Below are 18,781 nucleotides of genomic sequence, written 5' to 3' on the forward strand. Positions count from 1 at the left end.
CAAATGTAATGTTTTATTTTCCTTCCCTTTCAGCATAATTCCCCATCGAGTGACGACAGTTCAGACTACAGCCTTGATTCAGATGTTGAACATACAGAAAGTTCCCATAAGAAAAGAACTGGTTTCTACAGGGATTATGACATTCCATTTTCTCAGGTATTGCCTTTTTTATTGTGATAAAATGTATAACATAAAAGATAACCATTTTAACCATTGTAGGTGTAATTTAGCAGCATTGAGTATATTAACAATCTTATTAAACCATTTCCAGAGTGGAATCATCCTAAATAGAAATTTTGTACCCATTAAGTAATAAACACCTCCTTTTGCTTTGCCCTCAGCCCCTGGTAACCATTATTTTTTGTGTTTCTATGAATTGCCTGTTTTAGATACCTCATGTATTTGAAATCATACAATATTTGTCCTTTTGTGTTTGACTTGTTTCACTTAATGTGTTTTTAGGGTTCATTCCTGTTGTAGCATATATCAGTTTCATTTCTAAAAGGCTAAATAATATTTTATGTGAAAACCACATTTTATTTATCCGTTCTTCTGTCGGTGGACACTTGGGTTGCTTCTGCCTGTTGGCTGTTGTGTGTAGTGCTGCTTGTTAACATGAGTGTGTGAATTCTTCCCTGAACCCCTCCTCAATTCATTGAGCTCCATATCTAGGAGTAGAATTGCTGGATCCTCTGACTCTGTCTCACTTTCTGCAGAACCACAAAGGTGTGCTATCTTACATCTCATCAGGGGTGCATGAGGGCTCCACCTCCTTCACTTCCTTACCGGCCCTTGTTATTTTTCCATTTTGGGGGGAAATGGTAGTCAGGTGTATAATATTGTGGTTTTGAGGCATTGACTTTTTTTTTTTATCGGTACCAGGGATTGAACTCACGGCTGCCTGCTTGCAGGGCAGGCGCTTATGCCGCTGAGCTAAATCCCCAGCCCCGAGGCATTGACTTTTAAAGGGAAAAAAAACTTTTAATGATTTTTTTTTGTTGTTTCTGATATTTTAAAAAAAATGTGTTTGTGTTTGTCACAGGAGCATATATGGTTTGCCAGATGTATTACAAGTTCTAAGTCTTTGAAAATAAAAAATATATTATGTATTAGTTTGCTTTGATTGCCATTTATGCCGTAGACTAGGTAGTTTAAACAGCAGCAATTTATTTTTTCATAGTTTGAAAGTTCAGAGTCTAACGTGGGGTATCTGCTGGCTTGGTTTTCTCTGAGGACTGTGAGGGAGTGGCCTGTTCTAGGCCTCTCTCGTTGGTTTCTAGATGGCTGACCCTCACCGCCGCTTTGTCCTCACATGGTTGTCCCTCGGCACACAAGAACCTCTGGGACCTTTGTCCGAGTTTCCTCTTCTTATAAAGATACGGATGAAACTGCATTAGAGTCTTCTCTGACAGCCTCATTTAATTTAATCCCCGTAGTAAAGGGTCCAAATGTAGTCACATCCTGTGGTACCCAGGTTAGAGTAAAATACAGATTTTAGGAGGACGTTCAGTTCACAATACAGCATAGCATTCCACGCAGCACGGTTAAGAAATGAAGTAGTACTGAATGTTGGAGATAGGTGACATCAACCCCTGTAAGTGAAAATATTATTTGAAATGTTTTAAATAGAAAACAGGCTTAAAGGAATAGTTTAATAGTAAAGTACTTGGCTAGCATGATTAAGGCCCTAGGTTTGATCAAAGGAAAAGAAAGAAAAAGAAAAGAAGAGGAAAAAAGAAAACAATTCCAAACAAAGTATTTTTCTCAAATATATAAATATTATTTTATGATAGGATAATAACATGCTTGCCTATAAGAGTTCTGTTCTTGTTTCTAATTTGGTGTTACCAATCTCTTGTAAGTTATAAACCAAATAACTATGTTCTTAGAGCTTTTCTATATTTTAGCTCTGTTGCCTTCGGTATAATCAAGTTTGTAAAGCTAAACAAAGTGTTATTAAATTGTCATTTTACAAATTTGATAAGCATTATCCTGTAGTTCATAATTTTATCTAGTTAGGTAAGTATTAGCATATATATCACATTTAAAATGCTTGAGCTAATGATGAGGCATGGTTTGAGTTTTTCTAGATTGTCAAATTGCAATTAGGTATAATTTTTTTCTTGCTTTATTAAAAACATTAACAGGGGGCCAGGGATTTAGCTCAGCAGCATAAGTGCCTGCCTGGCAAGCACAAGGTCATGAGTTTGATCCTCAGTACCAAAAAAATAGAACCATTAACAGGATGTGATAAAACTAGTTAAAGTACTTCAACAAAAAGAATAGACTTGGACGCTGTCAATAAATAAACTCATAGGACTAAATTATATTTTTGTTGTTCCCTGCTTTAGTAAGGAACCCATAAAATCAACGATGTTTATCTAATAAACACTCTAGTGAGTAATTTATTCAGTAGATGTTTTTCACTATTGGAGGAAGCTCTGTTTTTTTCTATTAGATCTTAGATACTAACATTTTCTTTTCTTTTCTTTTCTTTTTTTGTCTTTTTCATTTTTATCGGTACCGGGGATTGAACTCATGACCGCCTGCTTGCAAGGCAGGTGCTTATGCCACTGAGCTAAATCCCCAGCCCCACATTTTCTTTTTATAAAATTTTCATACAGTCTTCATTAAATATAGGGTCATTTGAGGATTTTTAAAAATTAGAAAATACTCATTTTCCCATAGTGCTAATTGTTTTACTATCTCTTCTATATTTTTATTTTTTTTAATTTTTATTAATTTTTGTTCTTTTTGAGACAGGGTTTCACTATGAAGTTGAGGTTTGTGTTGAACTTACATTCAACTTAACCAAATTTGAACTTATGGTGTACTTACGTTGAACTTATGTTGTAGCCCAGACTGGCCTCAAACTTGCAGCAACCCTCCTCCCCCAACCTCCTAAGTGCTAGGATTACAGGAGTGTGCCACTATGCCCAGCTCTTCCCTATTTTTAAAAAGGGCATTTTCAGTTTTTTAGAAAAGGAATTTATGTATGATGGTGTGAATTTTTAAATACTCCTGTGCATGTAGACATTGAAACATACAATATGGAAAACAAAAAACTAACAACTAATGCTTAATAACATCAGAGTAGCAGTTTTCTGACCTTTAAGCACATTATTTGTAAGTTCTAATGAAAAATTAGAACTAATAACTGTTTTCTGGTTTTTTCTTCCAAATTTCTGGGGTGAAGGGAGACATTCAATGTTACTATCAATTAATGCATATAATTGAAAAATCCTATTAATGATCTTCCATTTTCATTTAGCATGGACATATATCAGGAAACTACATGACATCAAAGAAGGGTCAACATAACAAAAAATTTAAAAGTAAAGAATATGATGAGTATAGTACCTACAGTGATGATAACTTCGGTAACTACAGTGATGAGAACTTTGGTAACTATGGTCATGAGACAGAGGAAGATTTTGCCAATCACCTGAAACATTACAGGCAAGCTAAAGAAACCTCAAATAGTTCTTTAGGGTCATCATTTTCTAAAGAATCAGGGAAAAAACAGAGAATAAAAGGAATTCAGCAAGGTAAGTTTGAACTTACAGTCTGTTTTGAATATAGAAACTTTATTAGGATGGGTAGATACAAGTGTAAAACTAAAAGTTATTAGCCCTTTCTCAAGATTAGCTGTTTGTATGGTATCTAAATTCATTTTCCTTTATTTTATAGACCTTGAGGATCAAATCCATAAATGTTTCAGTAGGCTTGATATCTTAATATTTCAATTATGTCTTCTAAGATTTTGAAAGTACATAAAACATAAGAAAACTCTATTATATTTCTTTCTCCACTGTGTGATTTCAGCATCCAGTTATCTCTGTTACTCTATGTATTACATTATATTTTAAGACCAATAAAGATAGATTACTGAGAAGCTATCCTTTTACTAGGCTATAAAACAATTATATTTGCTATGCAAATCTGCACAGGGCAGTGGACACCCTTTAGGATTCAAAAAACATAATCTAAAAAATTTCTGCAGGGATCACATATTTATCTGTCATGCTGAGGCACTTGCTTCTTGTAGAAACCAGTGCAAGTTACCATCTAGTGACAATGGTGAAGAAACCATGTGTCATATAAAAGCTCAGATTAATGTTAAATAATGGCCAGTTGATATTTGTGCTTCAAGAAAACTGGAACAAGGTAAACTTGAGGTAGTGAGCTGCCACACCTTATCTCTGAAAAGAGGAGACAATAATGAGTAAATTTGGTTAACTTTTTGACTTTATTTTTTATTTTCAAGCAAAGTTCCTTTAAAGAATATGAATCTAGGTTTAAACAAACTCAAAGGAAAAGAATTTATATCTGTGCAGTTGTATTGGGTAAATCTGTCCCTGAGATCTATTCATAGTAGGGTCCGTGATATCTCACTTGGAGAATGCAAAATTGAAGGAAGACTTGGCCAGTTCTTTCACGCGGGGGGTTTTTCTCTCAAGCTCTTCCTTTTTGCCCTTTAAAGTAATTATCACTTTTTTAATTTTATTTTTTGTCTGCCTTTGAATAATGAAGGTGATAAATGGTCTACTGAAGGAAATTGTCCCCATGGGAAATAACTCAGCAGTTATCAAAAATTAAAACAAAAATAATTTGAATCTCTACCATCCAGAGATGATAATTATTGTTATTTTGTGGATACATTTTTCCAAAAACTTAGAAAATCTTCTCACCAGTATTTTCAACAAAAAACAATTTTTGTGACTTTAATCATAAATTGAATCTCAGTTGCACTAGTTAATGAAAAACTTTTAGCATCTACTAAATGTATTATGGTCTCTTAAATTGTTAAGTTAGTTTGTAGTACAGTAATTAATTGCGATTTAAATTGCTCTCATTTGGGTTATTTTTCCAATTCTGTGACCGACCCTGAAATACATATATATATATATCAGAACATCTTGACAAATATTTTTTCTTAAGAGTAAGTTATAAAAAGTAGAGTTGAAGATTCAAAAGGCACAGCCACGTATTTTGATCCATATACCAAGTAGATATCCATAAGGGAGGTGTAATAATTTATAACTATACTTCCCTAATGCATTAAAAATGCAAATTTCTACCAACAATGTGCTTTATTCTTTGAATTGAATATAGATACATATTTCGTTTCTTTGATTTCTTAAGGAAGTGATACATTTTTATATTTTTATTGATTGTTTTGTAGGTCTTAAGATTGTTAGAAAATTTATTAATTTAGTGTAACTTTGGTGAAGTGAGGTTCTAACAGATTTTTTGAAAGGTGGATGGATATTACATTAGTGTATGTGCTGCAGAAGGGTGTAATTTTAGATACAAATGCTAAATTTTTTGAACATAAAATCACTATATTTTTGGAGATTACATATATATAAATGTATACATATAAATCTCAATTTTCAACTGTAATCTAGTTTGCTACAAATACCTAATAGAGAATCTCTGCAGTCTTCTTAAATATGAATACAGTGCTTCATTTTCTTAACAACAGAAAAACATCTTACCGTATCCTAAGAAGGAAAAAACTAGCTCTCTGATTCCTCATCCTTTGCTTTTTGTTGTTAGCATCCTTTAAAAAACAAAGGAACACGAAGTGGTAGGAGGAGGTGAAGTGCAGAGGTTCAGCTCCTGGGAGGGCTGGGAAAGGATGTGGTACAGCGTAGACTGTTAAAAGTATGCTCTTCCTTGTGAACATAAATTGTTAGGTATGATGCTTGTCTATATTTGAAGTGCTTTTTAATTTTTTAGCTACTGAACAGAGGGTTAAAAGTTTTAATATTGGTCGTGGACGTGGTTTGCCGAAGAAAATCAAACGAAAAGACCGCGGAGGAAGAATCAATAAAGGCCCAGTTTTTTCGGGAACGGATGATTTTCAAGAGGTACTGAGAATTTATAGGGGAAGAGGAGAGGAGCTTTTTCATCTTCTAGTGTATCTGGTTGCAAAGAAAGCATTGTGATTTTAATTCCACTTTTCTACTAAATAAAAAAGGTCCAGTTTAGATCAAATGAGTATAAATAAATACCCCTAGGAAGCAGTTACTGTTTTAATTAGTCACAGTACCAACATAGAGGTACAAATTTAGGTGACCTAGAAATAAATAGGTAATGTGGGAAAGAACCTCAAAAATGATATGTTTCAAAGCAAAGATATTCTCTACTAATCTTTGATCATGGTTTCTTTTCTTAGGAGTCATCTTTTCCAGATGCAAGTGATGGTAAAATGCTAATAGCTCAGCAGGGGATTTAGCTTAGCGGCATAAGCACCTGCCTGAGGTTGTGAGTTCAACCAAAAATAAATAAATAAATAAAATGCTAATAGCTCAATATGTGGCAGGGCCAAGCTGGGAGACAATGTTAAGTTACTTACCAGAGTTGAAAGCACTGAAAGGAAGGAAGGGAGAGAGATATAAATTGCTGAAAAGATGACTTTAGGTAGCTTGCCCATAGTAGCTATTTAATAAATGTGTGTGTGTGTGTGTGTGTTGAATTGTGTACGAATTGAGTTGAATTCTAAATATACATATTTCAAAGCCAGGTGTGGTAGCACACACCTATAATTCCAGCACTTGGGAGGCTGAGTCAAGAGGATCATTGTGAGTTGGAGGCCAGCCTGGACTATGTAATGTAGTGAGACCTTGTCTTAAGAGAGAGACAGACAGACAGACAGAGACAGAGACAGAAACAAAGACACAGAGATAGAGAATACGCATTTTAGCCTTGTGGAAACTTTCTGGGTTAGAGTGACACAATTCATACATTCTACCACTATTCTAAGTAAGATTTGACTAAATTATGCAGAACCAACGATAGGTTATTTAAAGCTACAACTTTGTGTGAAATGCATGTTGTTGACTGAATTTAAACGTAACAGGCAGGGATTTCTTAATAAGTACTTATTCATATACTTTGTAAGCACTGTTTAAGGGAAAGTTAATAGCTGTGATCTAAAAAGAGAACTTCAGACCCAAATATATGTGTGGAACCCTGCACATGTCTTTACTTCTGGGGATATTTTTGTCAGCTTACATCTATTAAAGCTTCTGATCAGATTATGCATAGAGAAGCTTTATTTTACTTTGTTCAATATATCATTTTCAAAATATACTTGAGTGCAAGTTCTTTTATTATCCTGCATATCTATTAACATTTACTGAGCCACTACTTTCCCACAGAATAACAGGTTTTGGAATTATGAATTATATCACTGTTTTAGAATTTCTAGTTGATTATTATTTCTGTCTGTTCATCTTTCTGGACCTTTAGAATGTGCTACTTTTTCTTTTTTTTTTTTTTGGCTTTTTCGTTTTTATCGGTACCGGGGATCGAACTCACGACTGCCTGCTTCCAAGGCAGGTGCTTATGCCGCTGAGCTAAACCTCCAGCCCCTGTGCTACTTTTTCTAACCCAAACTAATATGCGTGCTTTCTAAATAAGCATGTTCCGTATCCAGTGCTTATGCCCTGTATCTAAAAATACTAGTTTTCTGGGGCTGAGGATTTAGCTCAGCGGCATAAGCACCTGCCTTGCAAGCAGGCAGTCGTGAGTTTGATCCCTGGTACCGAAAAAGACAAAAAATAAAAAATAAAAATACTAGTTTTCTAAGCGTGCCTTTGAATAGGTTACTATCTGTCTTTAATCTATAAAGTGAAGGCATGGTATTAAATTAACTCAAGTATCCCTTCAAGTTCTAATCTTTTAGATGTCTATAAATCTGAACTGTAACTACTTTATTATTAATAGAAAAATCAAGATTAAAATATATTGTCAACTTTTCAGTTTATTGGCTGTCAAGAGAGCCATTTCTTTTTTTTGTCTTTGTCATTTTTTTTTTTTTAAATATCAGTACTAGGGATCGAACTCATGACTACACACTTGCAAAGCAGGCGCTTATACTGCTGAACTAAATCCCTAGCCCTAGAAAGACATTTCTTAAGATTCCAGAGATGACCAGGAGAATCCCTAGGAAGCAGCTCGTGTTCTAGAGGTGCCCATGCAGAGTAGAGGGGACATGCAGGCCACACAAAAGTGAGCAGTGGCCTATCAGGACTAAAAGATTCCCAGAAGGCCAGATAAATTCAGGGGTACCTTCAGATCCACATGAATTTTCTTGAAAACTCAAGAACGGTTACAAAACAAGCGAACTTTGGCTAGCTTTTAAAGATTAATAAGTTTGCTGGCCATAACATTCTTAAATTGTTTAAATGTTTACAGTAGCTATTAAAGATTCTTTTGGTACATTTTCTTTTCCTGGTAGATCCTTTCATTTCCTCTTCCTTCTACATAGTTCATGTCCTTGTCTCTTATGTAAGTATAATAGGTCTTGTAAAGCAAATACATTTGAAATGACTGAATAGGTAGCTTGATTTCTGTCTTTCTCTCTTCCTCCTCTCTTCATGTTGTATTTTATTAGTGGGAGTGTGATACAGTGCAGAGCACCAGGGACTTGCGGGCTCAGCTCCTAAGCTCTGTCCCAGCTTTACTAACTCACTGTGTGGTGGATAAATCAGGATAAATCACCGGTGCTCATGTTTGTCCAATGAACATGATGTACTAGATTATTTCTGGGGTTCTGTCTCTTACAAGAGCTTTCAAGGATGGAGAACACACGTGGTTCCTTTGTAGGCTCAAATTTAAAAGCAAGATGTTCTAAAATTTGCTAAAGTTGCTGTAGATTTTTATAGTGCCTTTATTATACTGTCACAGTCAAGACTCTCATGGGTACTGAGAAATTTTCTACTTGTTTAAAGTGAACTAAGCTATAAAACAGAACTATTCCTAATCCAATATTAAAACAACAAAGTGTTCTTAGTAATGTACACAGAAAGAGAAAGTTTATCCATGTTAGCACAAGTATAGTTCATTGCATTTTTCAGGGATTGGTATGTGATTATCTCATATCTCACTTTCTCATTACAGAACCATATTCTCAAGTTGACTCATTAACTTGCACATTATGCTCCCAATGGATATTTTAAAGTCTTTTATGACATACCTTTCAATAGTACACAAAAGTGTATTTCTATAGCACTTTTGCCAAAATTCATTATTATTAAGAAATGTCAAGATTTTGTAAATTTATATTTAAAATATACAATCTTACCTGTAATCTCAGAAATTGGGAGACTGAGGCAGGAGGATGACAGTGAGTTCAAGACCAGTCTGGGCTAAAAGTGAGTTCAAGATCTGCCTGAACTGTATAGGGAAACTCTGTCTCAAAAAAAAAAAGGCCAGGGATTTAGCTCAGTGGCATAAACACTTAACCTGCCAAGAGTGAGGTCGTGAGTTCAATTCCTGGTACCAAAAAAAAAAAAAGAAAGAAAGAAAGAAAGAAAAAGAAATGTCCTGTCTTGGTTACTCTTAATAGTCAATCTATACTGTTTTCCAGATCTATTTAACTGTACATTTTAATATCTATTACTATTTCATGTGTTACATTCAAATAAAAATTTTTTCTTGCAGTATAGTAAACCGGGGAAAAAATGGAAGGTTATGACTCAGGAATTTATTAATCAGCACACAGTGGAACACAAAGGAAAACAAATTTGTAAATACTTCCTGGAAGGGAGATGTATTAAGGTAAATGTATATGGAGTATCTTAAGTCACTCTAATTTGTACATTAATCTTTAAAATTTAAAGATTTGGGGGAGTTGTTGAGGTATTTTTCATTTCACATTTATTTGTAATAAAACTAGCTCTTTAATATTATCTTGCATGAAAGTACTGTACATTAGAGCTATACTGTGCTGTGCAAATTACTCTGGTGATGTAATTTGCAGAAATCATGTTTTATAACCAAATATGTTCATATTTGTGGCAAGTACAACTTCTATGGCAAATGCTGCTCAAAGTACAGCTCGTATGAAATGCTTTAATCCTTACTTCGAGCGCATTACGTAGTTACTGTACTGTTTTTATCCCCACTTTAAACACAGCACCACAAGGTGAAATAAGTTTCTATAGTGGCTCGGCTGGAAACAGTGAGTGCTGGTGGGATGTGGGTGGCTCCCTCTGTGCCTTGCTCATGGCGCTGCCTCAGGGCTGCGCCAGCCACCTCTGCTGGGCAGGAATTCTAGGGGTTGTTGTGCCCATTAGTACAAGACTGACAGTGATCATAATTCCACTGTGAAACAGCATGGAGAAAGTGCAATTGTTATTTTGTTGCTTTTTCTTTCTTTTTCTTTTTCTTTTTTTTCTTTTAAACAGGGAGATCAGTGTAAATTTGATCATGATGCAGAATTGGAGAAAAGAAAAGAGATCTGCAAATTTTATTTACAGGGATATTGTACCAAAGGAGAGAACTGCATTTATATGCACAATATCCTTTATTAAAATATATAAAAAAGAATGTTGAAGTTTCAAAGAAATCATTGTAGTTTTTTAAAACCATAGATACAAGCAAGATACTCTTTGCTTGGTTTTAAGTTTAAAACAAGAAATTACTTAAACCCAGTGTAGTGTGACTTTGTACTTCAAAAGGACTAACTGGCATTTATTCTCTGGAGAAATGAAGTAATTTCCTTTTGAGGAAAAGAACATCTCTAGGATTGAGAAATGAAGTTACTTTCCTATGGGGAAAAAAACCCATGAAATAAAGACTGTCTAGGGGCTGGGGGTTTAGCTCAGTGGCATAAGCACCTGCCTTGCAAGCAGGCGGTTATGAGTTCAATCCCTGGTACCGATAAAAATGAAAAAGACAAAAAAAAAAAAAAAAAGACTGTTTATATGCAATAGAATCAGCTTAGAATACTTCAAGAGACTATGCTTCCTGAAGGAGTAGTTAGAAAAATACTATCCTATAATTTATTTATTTATTTTACTTAGCTTTATAAGAAATTATCACTATTGAAAATTATAAAATGAATCTCATCAAATCTTATCACCCAGTGATAAACACTGTAGGTTCTCTTATTTTCTTTTTTGGAACTATATACATTAGGTTGTATACTTGTCTGTCAAAATTAGGATTTTATTATATACAGTGTAGTGGTACATTTTAAATATATACATTGCGTTTTTCCAGATATGTAGCTGTTTGCTTACTGCTGTGTATAACTAATGGAGCTTTCCCTACAGATTTGAAACTCTGTCATAAACAGAATATTTCTATATGCATATTTTTTTCCCACAAACTTTCTTTTTGGTTCCATGGATTTATTTGTCTTCATGTCATGGTTGCTTTGCTGGTTTTTCCCACTGTAGGTTTTCACATTTATTTTTATAGGTAAATTTTAAATAATCTTCTTAAGCTAAAAAATAACATTTACAAAGTAAAAAAATGAAAAACGAAAATTCTGTTATCATAGTTCTAAATATAAAAAAATGGGTGCCAAGAAATATTTGAATTAATTTCTTTATAACTCAGGCAAGTAGAAAATGACTCAAAATCAAGAAACAAAAAGGAAAAAGATTGGAAATTTTAATCTTACATTTACATGACAAAAACATTTATAAGCTAAGTAAAAAGGTGAATAATAAAGTAGAAAAAATTGAATGCAATTTATATAATTTAGGAAGAGGAAATATACTTAATATTTGACCTTCTAAAAATTGACAAGAAAATAGGCTGAGAGATACTAATGATTCACAGGAAGAGAAATGCAAATAGTCCCAAATCAAATGAAAAGATGCTTAACCTTTTTCATAATAAGAGCAATGTAATTTAAGCTACAGTGAAATAACATTTGCAGTCATCAGATTTATAAAAATAAATAAAACTGTGGCAGAAAGGATGCAAGGAAGTAGATCCCCCTTTCTTGGGTGTGCGCCCTTATGGAGTACAGAGTGGCAGTATCTGGCAACACTGTACAGGCACTGACCTAGCAATTTAATCAGTTTACAAGTGCTAGTTGATTAATAGATCTGAGTAATGGTTACTGATAGCTGCTAAAGTCACTGGGTGTAAAGCTGATGAGGAATTTTGTAATGGCTGGATAGGGCTGAAAACAACTGGGAGAATTGACCTGGACACTAGTACTGGGTACTAGTTAAATTAATGCATTAATTTTGTCAGATTCATAATAAGGATATGTATGGTTAAAAGAAAAAAAAGTACCCCTTACTTATTTGAAATAAATATGGAAACATTTACAAATGCAATGTATTTGATATGCTATAAAATAAAATACTCTTTTAGAATGAGTGAGGAATGAAGTGAAGATACACCTCTCACAAAATTGTCAAACAGTGAAAATTATTTAACTTCCATGGCCAGCATGAGAGAATTTACTATTATTTTTACCTTGGTATATGTTTGATAGCTCTCCAACCAACTTTTAAAACAATCATATGTAATAATATCATTCTTCAGGATAACCATGCCTGCAGTACATCACATAAAGCCTTTCAGACTTTTTTATGCTAAGGGATGTATGACTGAATGTAAATATAATTATGTATATTTTTTCAAAAATGACAAGCTTTATCTATAATTTTAAAGACTTTTTTATTTAACATCTTTTTTTTTTCTTTTCTTTTTTTTTAGGGCTGGGGATCGAACTCATGACCCTGCACTTGCAGGGCAGGCGTATATGCCTGCTGAGCTAAATCCCCAGCCCCTATTTAATGTCTTTAATTCATATGGGTTCTCTTTTAACGTATGATGTACAGTAAAGACCTTGTTTTTTCTCCAGATGGTTGACTCATAGTCTCATCTTTATAGATTTAAATAGTGCCTTTGGCTGAGCATAGCGGTGCAAGTACTGTGTGGTCCCAGCTACTAAGGCAGGAGGGTGCCTTGAATCCAGGACTCAAGGCCAGCCTGGGCAGGGCCCCTAATTTATTTTTTAAAAAGCTGCTTTACCAGGTCCTAACAGAAAGCCATCTTTATGAGATTCTAAATACTTGTTTGCACACATCTGCTTCTTATCCATGGTACTATTTGACTGCTGTCTTCCCTTTTAAAAGAGTATATTTGTTATCAGGGAAGGTAAATATGTCTCTCTTTTTAATCAATATATTGTTATAATTTTGTTTTATTCAAGAAAAAATAATTTTGTTCAGATTTGACACATTTCTTTAGAAACCAAATATGTTTTTAAACTTTTAAAAAGCTTTCAGTCTCTGTTTTTTTTACAGTCATATCATCTATAAGTAGTAACAATTTTATTTAGTTTATTATATTTATACTTTTAATTTAATTTTAATTATAATGGGTCTACTGTCAGAATAATGGTGATTAATGCTGAATGTGGCACAGATAGAATATGTATCATAATAAGAATGTCTTTGTTTTGGCTCTTGACTATAATTTTAAGATAGATTTTTTTTTTTAAAAAGTAAGTAAAAGGTGAATATTCATATTTTACCAAGCTTTTTTTTAGTCAAAGAGAGTATTTTGAATTTTATGTTTCTTTTTGCATCTACCAAGATGATAATGACTTTTGTCAGTGTGATTTTAGTGATAAACTGCGTAAAACCATCCAAGTATTCCCTGAATACAACGCTATCTAAAAAATGATGTATTTTTCACTATTCTTTTAGATTTAATATGTCCTTAGAGGTTTGTCTCCATAAATGTATATAAAAATACTCTGTAGTTTTCATTGTTGGGATATGTGCTTTTAAAATGGCTCCTTCATTTTTCTCACAAAAATAATTTCTAGCTGTAAAGTTTATTTGTTCTGTATAATATTTTTAAAGTAACAAACCTGCATAATTAAAATACTATAGTATTTACTGTAACTATTACAGATGTTTCACCCTTTAACTTTAAAAAATAATCTGATGTGATTATAGGACATTCGGTATAATATATAATAATACAATCCTATTGATTTGCAATTATAGAACTTTAAGTACAATATACAATACAGTCCTGTTGATAAGCACAACTTTTTTATTGTAGTAGAAACATTTACTATGAGATCTATTTTTTAAGCACAATTTTTAAAAGGTAGAATACAATATTGTTGAACACAGCCACCATGTTGTATGGAAGATCTGTAGATCTTAATAATGTTATGTTTTTTGGTCTAAAAAAATGGGCTTTGATTTTGCTTGGTCTGTTCCTTAATCCTTTCTGTGTACATGAGTTTCCATGTAAGTTCTATCATAGTGGCGCCAAGTGTTACCAAGGGGACAACTGTAAATTTTCCCATGATGATCTGACTAAAGAAACAAAGAAACTTTTGGAGAAAGTGAGTAGTTCTTCACTTTGAATGTTTTTCTTGGGTCTCCACAGATTCATTTGGCTCGAATGTATTTTATAAAACATATTTTGTGACATTTTGCTGAGAAATGAAAGATTTGTGTTTTTTAAAAAAATACTGTACAATGTGTGGGAAAAACACAACTATTGGATTAGGAATGTTTTGCTCTTATCCCAGCCCTGCTATTAAAAAAACCATAATTTACTTTTGAGTAATAGCCCTTCTTTAAACCTCATCCTGTTTATTGAAAATAAGGTATTAGCTGAATCTGGTCCATTTCAACTTTAATATTTTTCTATTAACAAAATTCATTTACTAAAGTCTTCACAGTTTTAAATGTGAAAAAGAGATCTTGTTTTGAAATAGTAATCCTTAAAAAATGAATAGTAACCTTTACCAATTATTTTTAGGTGTTGAATGCTGATGAAGAGCTTATCAATGAAGATGAAAGAGAACTGGAAGAACTTAGGAAGTGCGGCATAACTCCTCTTCCCAAACCACCTCCAGGGGTTGGGCTCCTGCCGACCCCTCCCGAACATTTTCCCTTTTCTGATCCCGAAGATGATTTTCAGACAGATCTCTCTGATGATTTCAAGAAAATTCCATCTCTTTTTGAAATAGTTGTAAAACCTACTGTGGATTTAGCACATAAAATTGGGAAGAAGTAAGTTGAAACTTTAAAATCCCAGCAAGTTTCTGTAAAATTTATGTTAAAATACTGCATTATATGTCAAATTAACTGTGAGTGGATATTAACTTGAGAGAGGTAGCAGATATCTGGCATGTACTCAGACAGCTACTTCTCCCTGGCTTTTTGCTCCACCCTCTGCTGCCAGAACCCTCTCAGCATAGTGACCCTGAGTGACACGGGAAAGTTGGGTGGATTTGACACCAGAGTGTAAGCCTGCATTTTCGTAGGTAGTGCCTTCAAATAGTGAGAATGTCTCCAGCACATTTGGTTCTTCATTTCCTTAGAATATGAGAGGAAAACTGAATGATCTGGACCTCTTTGTCATTTCCTAACAATGCCATTCCAGCCCTGCTGTTTATCCGTTAGGCTCTAAGTCCCCTGATTGGTTTTTCTTTAACCTTAAACACTAAGGAAAGAGATGAGAGGTCAGAGTAGATGAGGAACAATAAAGCTATTACTAACATAGCAGTTCATGTGAACCGTTAAAAGTGTTTCTGTTAAAGTTAAGACAAGTATGTCCACTATTGTGCTAGTATTGTATATCATATCTTAGTAAATGAAGTAAAAGCAATACATTAAAAATATAAAGATTAGAACTAGAGAATTATACTCAGTATTTGCATAATGTCCCTCAGTAAACCTAAAGGAATCCACTGACAAAACTGTTAGAAATAGTGAATTAGCAGGGTGTCCGCCAAGAAAGGAAAACAGCATTCAACAGCTCTTTTTATATGCCATCAGTGACCCATTAGAAATTATAATAAAAAGGTATGTGTGTTTATGTAGGATTATTCTAATTTTGTTTTTTAGAAACAGTCCATGTAGAAAATGGCCAGAGGAGAATGAGTCAAAAATTTATCTCTAGATGGTGGGGTTAGAGGTGATTCTTGTTTATTTTCATACTTTTCTGTCTTATCTAAAATAAGACAGTAAGACAGTAAGTTGTAGAACAGCTGGATGAAAATAGCAAGTAAGACAACAGCTAAAATGAAAGCAGAAGACACATGTAGTAATTCTGTCTATTGATGAAAGGGAATAGTTTCTTTCTTTTTTTTGTCTTTTTTGTCTTTTTCATTTTTATCGGTACCGGGGATGGAACAGTTTCTTAAACATACGCTATTCTAGATGGTTATGGAAAGTCATAATTAACCAGTATCTCTTTAGGAGTGTAGTGTTCCTGTTTGTCTCTTTGAACTAAGAAATATCATTCTTTCTGTGTACAGACCACCAGCATTTTATAACAGTGCCTCACCACCAGGACCACAATTTCAGGGAAGCAGCCCACGTCCTCAGCATATATATAGTTCTGGGTCAAGTCCAGGTTCTGGACCTAATGTATCTCAGGGGTGCAGTAGTCCTGTGATGCATCCAGGCTCCCCTGGACATCACCCAGGTGCAGGACCTCCTGGTCTACCAATGCCACCAAGCCCTCCTTTGCCGCCTGGTCCACCCGAAATGACAGGCCCTCACAATCAAGCTGGAGGACTTGTTCTGCAGGATGTACCTATGACACCACCGTGCATGGGTGGGGCCTACCCCTCCCTGGGCTTTCCAGGACATGTGATGAAAGCACCCAGAGAGAATCACTGCTCTCCAGGTTCATCGTACCAGCAAATTCCTGGTGAAATGCACCTCAACACCAGTTATGAGTCCCTGCATGATCCAGTGGAATTTTATGATAATTACTATTCACAACCTGCTATACATAATTTTCAGCCACCTAGTAACTCAGATGGTAAGTTTATCTTTTGAAATAATTTATTTGTAATTGAAAGTAAAACTTCTAGTTTTTGTGAAAAGCATGTTAGAAGTGTATGTTTTAAATAAAGTAAAACTTCTAGTTTTTGTGAAAAGCATGCTAGAAGTGTATGTTTTAATGTCAGTGAGATTGAAACCTTAAACTGTTTTCAATTTCACCAAAAACAATAGAAATAGTAGAACTTTAACTTTGGAAACAATAGAACTCTAGACAACTTTTAAAAACTCCTTTATAATTACACAATAACTTGAGACTCCGTTGCGATGGCTGTGTAGTTTGAATTTCTTACACCTCTGGTGGAGCCTGTGCCCGCTCACTCAGGTCTCTCCTTTGCTGTGTGTGCAGAGGGGCTGTGGCACGGGGAGTATGTCGAGCAGCAGCCCCTCACTGTGCAAGACTCACCTCACCTGGGCAACGGGCCGGACACCAGTGGCAGTATGACAGACCACAGCCCCCTGCCAGCCCCAGGCCTCCTTCCTGCAGTGCAGAGAGCTCTTTTCATCCGACTGACTCAGAAATACCAAGAAGAAGAATCAACCAGCACCCAACCTCGCAGGGCATCAAGCAAGGAAGAAGGTGTGTCAGCTGTTTAATTGTATCTTATCTATTTGAATAGGTTAAAATATGAAAGTCTGAGCTATCTATTCTACTTCCAGTTTAACTCATAGCTCCCATCTTCTTAGGATTACTTGTGGCTTCGCTGACACACTGTAATAATCTCATGGTAAGAGTTTGACTTGAAACTGTGAGTATAGCTGAAGGTAGAGTGCAGGGTTAGGTGGGCAGACTTATAAGTGATTAAGCCTTTTCTTTTTTTTAGGAAGAAAAGAAATAGAACAAGAAATGAGTACGTTTTAGTTTGGAAATTCTGACTTCTAGCCCTATTTTAAAATGATTCAGTTATGACATGAACTTTTAAGGGCCTAATGTGCATACTTCCACTATACTGTTAAACACTGTTTTGTTTTGTTTTGTTTGGTATGGGGGATTGAACCTAGGGCCTTAGCCCTGAGCCATGCCCCCAGTTCCTCTTTTTAAATTTCTTTTTTATTTTGAAACAAGGTCTTAACTAAGTCACAAAGTTGCCCAGTCTAGGATTGAATTTGCAGTGCTCTAGCCTCAGCCTCCCAGAATGCTGGCATTGTAGTCATACCAGCTGAGAAACACTGTTTTCAGTGTAAAGAAGATTATAGGGAAACCCTAAGTTTACCCTAGCTTTATATATATATATATATATATATATATATATATATATATATATTTGTAAGTGTACCACAAACAGTTAAAGATGAGGAAACTTCAAAACATTTTCTATCGGGTCCTGACCTAGATTGCTGATCTTGGCAGAGGTTAAATAAAAAGAGACAAATTGTATGATTTTTAGGACTCTAGGAGGGTCAAAACCCTTAGTTGAGCTTTCAACTCCAATGGTTATGACAAAGTGTTCTCTGGATCAGCCCAAATTAGGACTAAGGCAAAGGTGGGGAAACTGAGGAACGCACAGGAAATGAGCAGGACCTCAGAGGTCACTTCAAAGCATCATGCCAATTTAGGAGACTCATCTTATCTCCAAGATAACATTTATGGTGGGATTGAGACTGCAGGAGTGAGATGCCTGCAGTTGCAGTCTCTATATATTTAATTAGTGTTGGAGCCAAGGTGTCTTCAACTGTGTTCTTATCTTGCCCTTTGAGATATCTCTGGCCTCACAGGCCACTATAGGCCTCACCAGGACCAGTGATTCATAGAGGTTCAGTTACAAATGAATCAGCTCCCATCGCTGGGACAGACTCACAGATAAACATAGAAAGCCAACTAGTAAAATTTAAATCCTGTTCAGAGCTGCTTCATAGTGGTCTCCAACAATTTACCTCCTTTTGTGAATTACAAAACTATCATGTTTGTCCACTTTTAAACACGAAATTATGAATAACGATGAAAAATTACCTAAGTCTAGGTAGCTGCAATATATTATGTAAAAATCATATGTGACATTTTCAAAGGCAGTAATATTAACTCTTATGTAACAGTACAGGAAAATGAAGGATTTCTAATAAGTCAATTTCTTGTACAATTTAAACTTACTCCTTTAAGTTGTAAAACTTAATTTTAAAAATAACTTTTAATGAAAATCTTTCTATAAAAATGTTAGTTTTTTCATAAACAAGAAAACTAAAACTTTCAG

General features: G+C 34.6%; 1 protein-coding gene across 2 annotated transcripts in view; it reads left to right on the forward strand.

The window, feature by feature from the left end:
- Positions 1-18,781, forward strand: part of Zc3h6 (zinc finger CCCH-type containing 6) — a 54,436-nt gene that overhangs the window by 29,420 nt on the left and 6,235 nt on the right. The window contains exons 3-11 of one of the 2 annotated variants that reach the window (XM_063230010.1): positions 34-156; positions 3,272-3,548; positions 5,746-5,876; positions 9,457-9,573; positions 10,203-10,314; positions 14,025-14,134; positions 14,557-14,810; positions 16,061-16,572; positions 16,942-17,172. In XM_063230010.1, the coding sequence (XP_063086080.1) occupies positions 34-156; positions 3,272-3,548; positions 5,746-5,876; positions 9,457-9,573; positions 10,203-10,314; positions 14,025-14,134; positions 14,557-14,810; positions 16,061-16,572; positions 16,942-17,172 (1,867 nt within the window). The remainder of the gene's footprint in view (positions 1-33; positions 157-3,271; positions 3,549-5,745; positions 5,877-9,456; positions 9,574-10,202; positions 10,315-14,024; positions 14,135-14,556; positions 14,811-16,060; positions 16,573-16,941; positions 17,173-18,781) is intronic. The other variant, XM_063230011.1, reaches the window with a different exon arrangement.

This window comes from Cavia porcellus, unplaced genomic scaffold (genome assembly GCF_034190915.1).
Source record: "Cavia porcellus strain 051 isolate PalLab524CR breed Dunkin Hartley unplaced genomic scaffold, mCavPor4.1 scaffold_18, whole genome shotgun sequence".
NCBI classification, from domain to species: domain Eukaryota; kingdom Metazoa; phylum Chordata; class Mammalia; order Rodentia; family Caviidae; genus Cavia; species Cavia porcellus.